The sequence below is a fragment of the Arachis duranensis genome, chromosome 10 (genome assembly GCF_000817695.3).
Source record: "Arachis duranensis cultivar V14167 chromosome 10, aradu.V14167.gnm2.J7QH, whole genome shotgun sequence".
Classification (NCBI taxonomy): domain Eukaryota; kingdom Viridiplantae; phylum Streptophyta; class Magnoliopsida; order Fabales; family Fabaceae; genus Arachis; species Arachis duranensis.
In genome coordinates, this window is record NC_029781.3 from 102,250,866 (window position 1) to 102,263,215 (window position 12,350).

A 12,350-nucleotide genomic window follows, 5' to 3' on the forward strand; every position below is an offset into this window, starting at 1 on the left:
ATATTGGTATATTTTTATTTTTATTAATTTAATTTTATTCACATAATTTAAAATTTTAAATTATAAAATCTTTAAATTAAAATTTAAATAAATATAATTTAATTAATAACTTAATTTAATTTAATAAAAATAAACGTATTCATATTATTATATTTATATGATTAATTATATTTATTCGATTTAAAAAAATAACTATTTAAAATCGTTAATTATAAATTAAAAAATTAATATACTCGTATTATTTTTAATACGATTATGTTTACAATACTCCCTAATAGTTTGGTAAATCAACCGTACATAAAGTTTTTAATTATTTAATGAATCAATACTCTATATATTTTATTTTTAAATTAGTTTTTTGCAATTAAAATTTCCATTATTTTCTTTATATTTATTTTACCGCTTCTGCTTTAAATATTAAAATTCTTTATATTTATTTTACTCCATGGCTCTCTTTCTCAAATCTCACTTCTAACCAAATCTATCACTACCGTTCACTATCGTGACCGGTGTCTCATTTAATGTTACATCTCCTTTATCATTTTTTATTATTCTATTCGGATATGTTTTTAAACTATCTTCAATTTTTGTCCCTATTTTAATTGTTCTGGTATTCTATTTTTGTTCCTATTTTAGTGTTTTAAATTAAAATTTAAAATTTTACTTTCTAACTCATTTAGTAATCTAATTCTAAAAGAATATCTTAATATTTAAACTTAATACTAAATAATATATTTGATTCTATTAATTAAATTTAAATTCACATTTTCGTGTTGTTTCTTTTATTTACCAAAGATAAAAAAATTCAAATTCAAATTTTTATTTTTTAATTTAATAAAACAACTTTAACTATTTAAAGAGTATTTTTATCATTTAAAATTATATGAAAGTACATTTTAGTCTTTTAAAATCAAATTTAAATTTTAACATTATAAATTTATTAAAGAGTAAAGTACTGTTTTTGTTCCCAACATTTGGGATAAGTCTCAAAGTTATTCCTAATGTTTAAATCGTTTTATTTAAGTATCTAACATTTTAAAATTGGCTCCATGTTGTCCTGTCGTTAGGGATCTGTTAACAGAATTGACGACGAGACAAAATTGAGACTATTTTAAAATGTTAGGGACGTAAATAGGACGAAAACGTTGGGACAAATCCCTAATAGTAGGACAACATTGAGCCAATTTTGAAATGTTAGGTAGCGTTTGGTGGAGAGACAGAGACGAAAAGATTGAAACTGAGAGACAGAGACTAAAAGACAGAGATTGAAATAAATCTCAGTATTCTGTTTGGTGCAAAGTGGGAGACAGAAATTAAAACAAGAATAAAACTCTAATTTAATTTGTACAAAGGGTAAAATTGGAATTAATTAATTGAAATGAGAATATTTTAGGTATAAAATATTATTAAAGTTTCAGTCTCCATCTTTAAAAATTTTAGTCCGCTGTGTCCTTACTTTTTGGAGGTACTGAAATATTGAAATTTTAGGGATAGAGACAGAAATTTTAGTACTAGTCTCTGAACCAACAAACATGATACTAAGTCTCTGTCTCTTAGTCTCTGTCTCAATAAGATGATTTAAATGTTAGGAACAATTTTAGGACTTACCCCAAACGTTGAGGACAAAAATGATACTTTACTCTTTATTAAATGACATCATTTCAAATTAGAATTTGATTTTTAAATAAAAGAAAAAAATATAAATAAAAAATGAATGATAATTAAAGTGAGATTAGGGTTAGACAAAAATGATATAATTTGTTGTTAGATTGGTTGTTTGAGCTTGTATCAGGACAACATGGAGCCAATTTTAAAATGTTAGATACTTAAATAAAACGATTTAAACATTAGGAATAACTTTGAGACTTATCCCAAATGTTGGGAACAAAAACAGTACTTTACTCTTTAATAAATTTATAATGTTAAAATTTAAATTTGATTTTAAAAGACTAAAATGTACTTTCATATAATTTTAAATGATAAAAATACTCTTTAAATAGTTAAAGTTGTTTTATTAAATTAAAAAATAAAAATTTGAATTTGAATTTTTTTATCTTTGGTAAATAAAAGAAACAACACGAAAATGTGAATTTAAATTTAATTAATAGAATCAAATATATTATTTAGTATTAAGTTTAAATATTAAGATGTTCTTTTAGAATTAGATTACTAAATGAGTTAGAAAGTAAAATTTTAAATTTTAATTTAAAACACTAAAATAGGATCAAAAATAGAATACCAGAACAATTAAAATAGGGACAAAAATTGAAGATAGTTTAAAAACATATCCGAATAGAATAATAAAAAATGATGAAGGAGATGTAACGTTAAACGAGACACCGGTCACGATATTGAACGGTAGTGATAGATTTGATTAGAAGTGAGATTTGAGAAAGAGAGCCATGGAGTAAAATAAATATAAAGGATTTTAATATTTAAAGCAGAAGCGGTAAAATAAATATAAAGAAAATAATGGAAATTTTAACTGCAAAAAACTAATTTAAAAATAAAAATATATAGAGTATTGATTCATTAAATAATTAAAAACTTTATACACGGTTGATTTACCAAACTATTAGGGAGTATTGTAAACATAATCGTATTAAAAATAATACGAGTATATTAATTTTTTAATTTATAATTAACGATTTTAAATAGTTATTTTTTTAAATCGAATAAATATAATTAATCATATAAATATAATAATATGAATACGTTTATTTTTATTAAATTAAATTAAGTTATTAATTAAATTATATTTATTTAAATTTTAATTTAAAGATTTTATAATTTAAAATTTTAAATTATGTGAATAAAATTAAATTAATAAAAATAAAAATATACCAGTATGACTGTATGAGTTTATAAAATTTTAAAACAAAATAAATTTTAAAAGATAAAAATAAAAAAATTGTTATGGAAACAATAATTTTTTTTATTTTATTTTAATAAAAAAATTAACACTAATAAAACAATAATTAAAAAAATGTTGCCTTAATAAGTAAAGATGGGAGATTAAATTATTAATTTATAAAAATAATTTATAAGCAACATTTTTTTTAATTTTTGTTGTGTTAATTTTTTAAATATTAATTTTTAAAAAAAATATTGTTGACATTAATTATTTGATGAAGTTTTCAATATATAATAAAAACTCTATTAATAAAATATCTATTAGAAAATTGTGCCAACACACATTACAATATTGATAATACAAAAGAGTTTCAAAACTCCAAATATGAGGGGAGTATTGTAACCTCCACCGTAAATAAAAGATACGATATTTATTATTTAGTGTCTAACTTCCCATATATTGTTTACAATTGTCACTGTTGGCTTATTATCTTACACTTAATTGTATACCAAAAAATAGAGTGAAAGAAAAAGGATAATATGATCTTTCTTGTTTTTAAATTTTTTAAATTATGCCCTTTTTTAGAAGTTAACTTCTAATAATTTTGTAGTCCAACGTATTTGTTGCCGGAATATTGGCTATATTTTTGTTCTCCATAATTTTACTTTTTTTTCTTCTAATTAATTTATCCCTATATTAAGAAATTTTATCAACTTATAATTACTTTACAATTTATTAAGTAAGGGATTTCTATTAAAACTACCGTCTGAATTTTTTTTATATTCGCAATTAGAGTATAATAGTTAAACACTAAAATTAGAGTAAACAAGAGTTAACTCAAATGATTTTTGAAATTAGAATCGTGCACTAAAATTGTCTCTGAGATTTTAATTATACCAATTATGTTTCTGATATTAATAAAAATACACTACATTAGTTTTTAGCCTATTTTTCGTTAACAGCGTGATAACATGGCTTGATGACGTAAACTATTAGTGACATGTATCATTTTATTATTTGGCCACATGTAATAGTATGCTGACGGGTTGACCAATGACACGTGTCGCAACAATATTCGTCCACATGTCATCCGTTATATTATCATTGTAGATGCACCAAATTAGTCACTTATTTTGCATTAAGTGACTCATTTTAGTCCCAAAAATTGAATATCGTACACCAAACTAATCTCTTCACTATTTTTTCCTCATTCTTTTTAAATTTAAAATTCTAAATATCTTTGGATGAACTAATTCAATTCTATTTTTTCATATATTATTTAAATATAAGTATTTTTATAAAAAATTTAAGATTTTAGTTTTAATTATATAATTTTTTCTATAATAATTTAACATTGAAAAATTTTATAATATATAAGTATGTTATTATAAAAATATATGATTAATTAGACACATTTTTTATCCAAAAATACTTTTTTTAATAAGAAATCAAGAATCAAAATACACATTTTTTTCCGATTCTTATGAAATACACGTTTTCGGTTGTGTGTAAATAGGCTAGATAGAAGGCATACTTCAAGTACCATCACTACTATCTCCTATTTCTTTTGTCTAAGCTAGACGAAAGATGTCGAAGATAGTAATGAGGATGGTTGAAATGTCTTCGCATCAGCTCCAAGATTGCGGTTAGGGGTACTTGTAAGAGAAAAAAATCTTTTATAAAAATATTTGTATTTAAACATATAAAAAAATAAAATTAAAATTAACGCATTTAAAGATATTGAGAATTTTGAATTTATAAAAAAAAAAGAAAAAACTAGTGAAGAGACTAGTTTGATACACGACATTCAATTTCAACGTCTAAAATGAATTACTTAATGTAAAGTTAGAGATAGACTAATTTGATGCATCTACGATGATAATATAGTGAATAACATATGGACGAATACTGTTGTGATACGTAGCACAAACTGACACATGGCCAAATAACATATGACACGTGCCACAATTATACATGTTAACATATCATGTGTGACTGGTCAACACATCATCAAACTATTACACGTGGACAAATCATGGAGTGACACACATCACTAATAGTCTACGTCATCAAGTCGTGTCATCACGTTGTTAACGGAAAATAGATCAAAGACTAATGTAGTACACTTTTGTCAATCTCAGAATGTAATTGGTGCAATTAAAATCTAAAAACGATTTTGGTGCACAACATCAATCTCAAACACTATTTTAAAGTTTAACTCGAGTAAACACAAACTAATTTCTATCAGTTTTTGTTTCAAATTAAATTAACATATCTAACAATAATTAATTTATAGCTATTATATATTTTAAGTATTTATTAAAAAATATTAATAGAGATCATAATCATAGGAATAAAAATTGTCATTAATAAATGCTAGTGTAGCCTTTTTTCTTTTGTTTTAAATTATAGATGTTTAATAAAATTAAATAATTGTCTTAATAATTATATATAACTTAAAAAAGATACTTAATTTAAAGATTTTGATAACTTTTGTCCTAACAACATATATTAAGTATATCATAAAAGAAATTGTTTTATAAAAGTAATTTCAAAAAATAATTTTTTTATATATTTTCAACGTATTAAATACATTAAAAATATTAAAAATTTTATTATTATATTTTAAAAATGACAAAACGAGAACCAATTTAGAGACTTATTATTGAAATTAATTAAAAATAATGATAGTTGGTTTTCAATTTAGAAGACCAACCGACCTATATACATATAATTGATTTTGATTCCAAATAGTGATTAGGCCCGTTAATCATGGAAGCTTGTTGTTAATATAAAGCACCACCCACTCCCCCCATGTGCCTCACTTCTCACAAAATCAACATAAAAGACAAACCCCCAAATTATCTTCCATGTGTTCTTAACCCATTCTCACATTTTCTTGTATTATATAAACTCCCCACACCTTCTTCTTCTTCTTCACTTTAATTATTTGATCCTCACTTAGTGTAAGACACATAGAAGAATATGATGATCAAGTTTAGGACAAAGAGGTTTTATAGAAGCAGCTCCAAGGTTGGGAAAGAGAACACTACTACCCAAGAATGCAAAACCAACAATAATAATAATGTTGGTGAGATCAAATGGGAACTTAGGCCTGGTGGCATGCTTGTTCAGAAAAGGGAGTTTAACAACAAAAGTAGTGATGATGGAGAAGGCATAATCACAATTAGAGTTTCAACTGTCTCACAATGCTATGACATTTCTGTTGAAGCCACTTCAACTTTTGGTATGTATTATGTTCTCTCAAAATCATCAATTTTTTTTTTCAAGTTTGGGGGTTAAGAAATGTAGAAATGTTTTTTGTACTTTGAAGTTCTTAAGCACTCTTCTTATGAGAGTGGATCCTCTCTCTAGTAAAAAAAGAAAATTAGATGCTGTTAAGTGTTTAATCTAATCCTTTGTTACTTTCTCTCTCCTATTTAAGGTTCCACTTAAAAAATTAAAGATAAAAGATCACACTTTATTCTCTCAAGTGTTCATTTTTTCCACTGGAGAGGATCTATTTTTCTCTTTTTATTGTGCAGAACAAAAGAAAAATTAAGAGTATATTTGATTTGCTATTTTTTATTTTCAATGTCTTCTTCAAATTCTTAGAATTTGTGTACTTGTTATTGTTTATTTTCTGTTTTTTTAACAGTTTTTTCCTTAAAAATATATAAGTTGAAAATATTAAAAATAAATATAAAAACCAAATGCATTTTAAATTTTCAAAATATAAATTAATTGAATTGAATAGTAGTATACTACTTGAATTAGATAGCGAGTTAGGAAAAGGGTTGTTGGTCCATTGTGTTTTAATTTATTTTTCACAAAAATACATAAAAAATTGAGAATTGAGATCTTCCTCAAGTGGTTGTTTGACAAAAATTGTAATAATAACTTGCAGGGGAATTAAAAGTGATTCTTTCACTTATGACAAGTTTGGAGCCAAGAGAACAGAGGCTTCTCTTCAGAGGAAAAGAAAGAGATGACAATGAATTTCTACACATGGTTGGTGTTAGAGACAAGGACAAAGTTCTGTTGTTTGAGGATCCAGCTATTAAGGACAAGAAGATGAAGCTTCTTGGATTGAAAAATAATACTTGTTGTACCATCACTGCATGATGATGATACATGATCATCACTCTAATTGAAGAAATCCATAATTATTAGTTTAATTTAGTACTAACCTGAAAATGAAATGAAAAGAGAAATGGAGGGAGTTTTAATTTTAATGTCTTTATTAGCTTTTGTTTGTCTTAGAATAGAAACTTAATTAATTAATATTTACTTATCTGGTGGTTGGAGCCTTCCTTGAATTAAGAATGGTGGAAGGTGATAAAATCCCATGTCATTATGTAAAGTAAGTTGCAACTCTATGATCAATAGAAGTGTGATTCCCTTTGTATTGTATTATACTATTATTGTTTTCTTTTTTTTTGTTTCTTTTTCTCCCTAATAAGTGCCATTATTATTATTTTAGTAGTAACGTGTAACAAAGAAATCATGAAATTAAATTAGATTGATCTAGTAATTATTAGTTTATTAGCCTATTTAAGTAAGTGTTTGAATTTTTAAATTCTATCTTATGCATGTAATAATTCATTAGCCAACCAACAAACTCTTAAAATAAATTCAATAGCACGGCGAATTAGTTTTTAGCCTATTAAATTGGAGAACATCATGAAAAATCAAAGATAGAAATCATGAGAAACTTTATTCTTGTTTTTCTTATCTTGAGACTCAAATGTTTCAACTAAAAAAAGTTCTCCAAAAATTTAATTCTACCATAAATGTCTTTAAAATTAAAATAATTACACCATGTTAATTCACTATTTTTTTTTTGTCAAAGAAATTTGACATTCTGTAAGTAATCTGTCACATTTTTTTTTTATGCTGGATTAGACAATATATTATTTTAGTTTTGAAGTTAAATACTTAATTAAACAATGTTATTTAATTTTAATGAATCACAAATAGTCTTATCCCCACAAAAATATGTAAAACTAAAATAATATCATTTCATCCAACATTTAGCGTAAAAACTAAAATGCCATTATTTCGTCTAATCCAACAAGAAAGGATATGTACCAAGTGAGAAGTAACTCAAGAAAAAAAGAATGAGAAGATTAACGTGATGCAATATTTTTAATCTTGAGGATATTTACAGTACAATTGAAAATTGAAATTTCAAAAATCTTTTTGATATAAATGATCAATTTGAGAATCACTTTAAGATTGCTCTTTAAAACATTCTTTAAAAATTAAATATTTTAATATATTTAATGCATGCTTAGAAAGTTAACGGTTTTAACTTTATAAAATCATACTTAATATGCTTGTTGACAGAAACCTTTTTAAGGTTAATGTAATATTTAGAGATAATTAATTTAATAATGTAAGGCTACTTTATTTTCACAACAACAAAAAATGAAAGGAAAGTAGGAAACACAATAATAAGCAGCAGTATTTTAATACTCCAGTTGTATCTTTATCTTTATTCAATTATATAAACCCATGCGTGCACCCCGACACAAATTAATAATAATGCCAAAAGTGAAGTGGAAGCTTTGCTTAGTTGCGACAATCTGACCAGAAAAGATGGCAGTTATTTGGGGGTAAACCAGAGTTCAATCAATTGGTTATAGTTTGTTCAGGTCATAACGTTAATCAAATGTTCTCTGAATTATCGACTTCTATTTTGTATTGCTGTTTGATTTTATAGTAAGATTATATTGAAATTAAATGAATTTTTTTTAAATAGAATGCTTTAAATTTTAAGAACAAAACAGAATTATATCAAAATTTAAGACACTAATTTAATACTTTATTATTGATTTAAAATAAAAAAAATTTCATATCTAAAAAATATAACTTTTTATAAAACTCATTTTTCGTTTTTACCCATTTCCTAGCATTGACATTTTTACCGTATCTACTCTACTCCTTTCTTATCTAAAAAATATAACTTTTTATAAAAATAATTTTTCATTTTCACCCATTCCTCTAGCATTGATATTTTTGCAGTACCTACTCGTACTCTACAATGCATTAATATTTTTAAATATGATACACCATTCACACATCATTTATAATCACCCATACATATCACCCTCACATATTTAAATTTACATTTTTTAAACTTCCGTAAAGATTATCAACTCAAAAAATTTTAGTCATGTTATATATCTCAGATAATTCACGAACAGATTTTAAATTAGTTAATGTAATTAGAAGTTAGATCATGAAGTACTTAGCAAGCAATTTCATTCATAAAGTAAATTATGTACAGCAAATATTCTTCCAATCTTGTTTGTGTGTCGTGTGTGTTGTTGTTGTTTATTTTTTAAAATGGAAAATATTCTTCCAATCTTGTTTGTTGAAGAGAGAGTGAAGAGGGATGATTTAACGGTGCAACTTGTACATCCCAATTTTTTATTTTTTATTTTTTAATTTTTCCCTTTGTGAAAAGGTGAACCTATCTGAACGTGTGTTGGAAGATGAAACAATTGGGTTTGGATTGAAGCACCACATAAATTAGTTGCACTTTCCAAGCATGGGTAGTTTGGTAGGTTTGAACTCGTTCAACTTGAGTGACCCAAGAGTCTTCATAAATATTAATTTGAATTTAACTAACATGTTTGAATACATGATAAGAGTTATCGGATTAACCTCCAGGCTCCATCCAACATGTTAATAAAATAGTAAAATAATACTTTAATTATTTTTGATTTTTTTATGTCTAATTATTTTTGAATTAAGATAATAAAGTTTAAAAATAATAAACATTTTAAATTTAAAAGTGATTATAGTATTATTTTATTACTTTACTAGTATTTTTATTTTAAAATATTTTTTTCAAAAAAAATTATACAAAAAATGTAGGAAATTTTAATTTTTAAATATATTTATTATAGATGTATTAAATTAAAAAAATTAAAAAGCCTATGAATAATAACAGTAACATCTAAGGCTAGGTAATTCTATATAAAATTTTAAAAAAACTTTTAAAAGTACCGGTACATTAATATTTCAGTAACTTTTAACCGTTGATTATTTTTTTTAACCAAAGATAGGGAGACTCGAATTTACAACTTTTATGTGAGTATAGAAAAATTATGTCATTTGAATTATAATTCATTAGCTTTAATCGTTGATTTTAATTATAAAAAATATACATAATATATATAATTAAAATTAATGATTAAAATTCACCGAAATACTAATATACCAATATATTTAAAAACTTTTGTAAAATTTAAGAGATAGAGACCTAGAAGGCTAGAACCCACCCAACTTCTCACGCTCATGTATGTTTTGTTTGTAAGTTGGGAGTTTTCAGACAAAATGACATTAATTATATTAAAATATTTAAAATCTTTCCGAAAAATAGTTCAATAGTATGATATCGAGTAAAATTGTTATTAGCGATTTTGAGTTTTAAAATCACAAATTATGTTTAATGAAATTGTTGTTATTTTATTTTAACAAATTTTAAACTTACATATGTTAGATTGTGAAGATATGTTGTAATGTAATTGTGTAGTTCTGGCTTAGTATTATCCTCAACAAACTCTCTCTTCTAAATTTAAAAATACAATTAACACTTTATTCTATTAATTTTTCTCCTCAAAATGACCAACACTATAATAAGTGATCATCATCATATCATCAAATTAAACAAATTTATAATCGAAACATTATAATTTTTTTCTTTAGTTTCTTCTACGTGGAATTTTTTCTTACACTTGTTACTTATTAATTAATAATTATGTCTAAACATTACTTTTATATTTGTATAATCTATAACAATAGATAAGATAATGCTAGACTTGGGGTCCGTTTGGGAAACACTAAAAAGTTACTTTTTTCAACTCTTGACTTATAAAAAGTTACATTAATGTGTTTGGTACAATTTTTTAGATTAACTTTTAACTTTTCAAAAAGTTATTTAAGAGCTTTTGAAGAAGTTAAAAAGTGTGACTTCTCCTATTTTCAAAAGCTATTTTATCACTCTTATTTAATGCACAACTTTAAAACAAGAACTTCTATAATAACTATCCAAACTCAAAATAACTTATTTAAAAATTATTATTAATAAAAGTCCTTATATTTTAAGCTCCTTTTTCAAAAGAACTTATTTAAAAAGTTTAGCCAAACTGAACCTTGGTATAATTAACTTCTTCCATTGCCATTGAGAAAGTACAAATTTCAATCCAGCAGTTACTAAACAAACTATTCTTTTTTATTTATTCAAAGTAAACAAATTATTCTTAACTACTATACATGTATATAGATGAAAACACAGTCATAAAGTTGATACCTAAAAATTATAAGATAATTTACTAAATTTGTCTAAATTATTTAATTATTTTTAACTATCAATTTTATAAACGAATTTATATACATTATTTTTTCCCACAATTCCCTCATCACTAAAATGTAATATGTAGTTGAAAATTTATTATTTATTTAAAAATATTATTCCTACACTAAATTCAATTATTATTTTTAAGAGGCATGTTACACGTACAAGCATTTTTATCTTACAAATTATACAAGTTGACCCAAATCCAAGAAAAAAACACGCGCACCATTCTTTTAAAATCGAGCGTCCAACGCACGCGTTCATTATGCCGCACTCTTCCTCTTCTTCCTCGATCAAAACGCAAACCGTCAAGATTCAAGCGACATTCGAAACAAACTAAGATTCTGAAGACACGTTCTAACTTCTTGCGAAGAGTAGAAGAAATCAAGAAGAAAAGATACAAATCTCCATAAAAAATACTAGAAAAAACGAAAAAATATTATTCAAGATATTGTTTTATTGTTCTTCTATATTTTTTTTCTAGATTGTCTCTGTCATTTGCCTCATCCTTAACCAGCAAAACATTAAAAGATTTCAAGAAGAAATATACGGTCTTCTCCATGTTTTGGGTGTATTTCTTAAATCCTTTGGGTGTATTTCTGTAATTTTTTGGTATATTTTCTGTAACTATTTGGGTGTATTTCTGTAATCCTTTCCGTAACCATTTAGGTGTATTTTTATAATCACTTGGGTATATTTCTGTAATCGTTTGGGTATATTTCTATAATCGTTTGGGTGTATTTCTGAAGTTCCATTATTTTCAAAACAATTTCAAAACTTGATTTCAGAAACCATGAAAATCGAAAAAAAACGAAGCAAGAAAAAGATCCAACGAATTTGGCATCAAAAAAAGAAACGAAATCTTTTGAAAAATAGAAGTTATATATTTGCGCGTTAATTGATTTGAATTGATTAAAATTCTGTTAAAGAAGCACGTAACATAAGCAACGCGTTTTATGGATTTCGTTCTCTTCAAGCTTGTAAAACTTGTAAGCGCAAAACACTTGTATGTAAAGATTAATCCTATTTTTAATGTGTATTTATATTGTAATATATATTTTATTATAAAAATTCAGATACAATAACTGCACTCTATACCTAAATTTTTATAATATTTTATACTAGTAA

At 24.5% G+C, this 12,350-nt stretch overlaps 1 protein-coding gene across 1 annotated transcript; it reads left to right on the forward strand.

The window, feature by feature from the left end:
- The first annotated feature begins 5,701 nt into the window (after positions 1-5,701).
- LOC107471435 (BAG family molecular chaperone regulator 2-like) lies at positions 5,702-7,270 on the forward strand. Its single transcript, XM_016090896.3, has 2 exons — positions 5,702-6,101; positions 6,762-7,270. The coding sequence occupies exons 1-2, from the start codon at positions 5,840-5,842 to the stop codon at positions 6,977-6,979; spliced, it is 480 nt and encodes a 159-aa protein (XP_015946382.1). The 5' UTR covers positions 5,702-5,839; the 3' UTR covers positions 6,980-7,270.
- Positions 7,271-12,350: the final 5,080 nt, after the last annotated feature.

Excerpts from the sequence above, each read along its gene's own strand:
- LOC107471435 (XM_016090896.3), top strand. The coding sequence starts at position 5,840 with ATGATGATCAAGTTTAGGACAAAGAGGTTTTATAGAAGCAGCTCCAAG. Across the intron at positions 6,102-6,761 it reads TGAAGCCACTTCAACTTTTG|GGGAATTAAAAGTGATTCTT; the intron begins GTATGTATTATG and ends AATAACTTGCAG.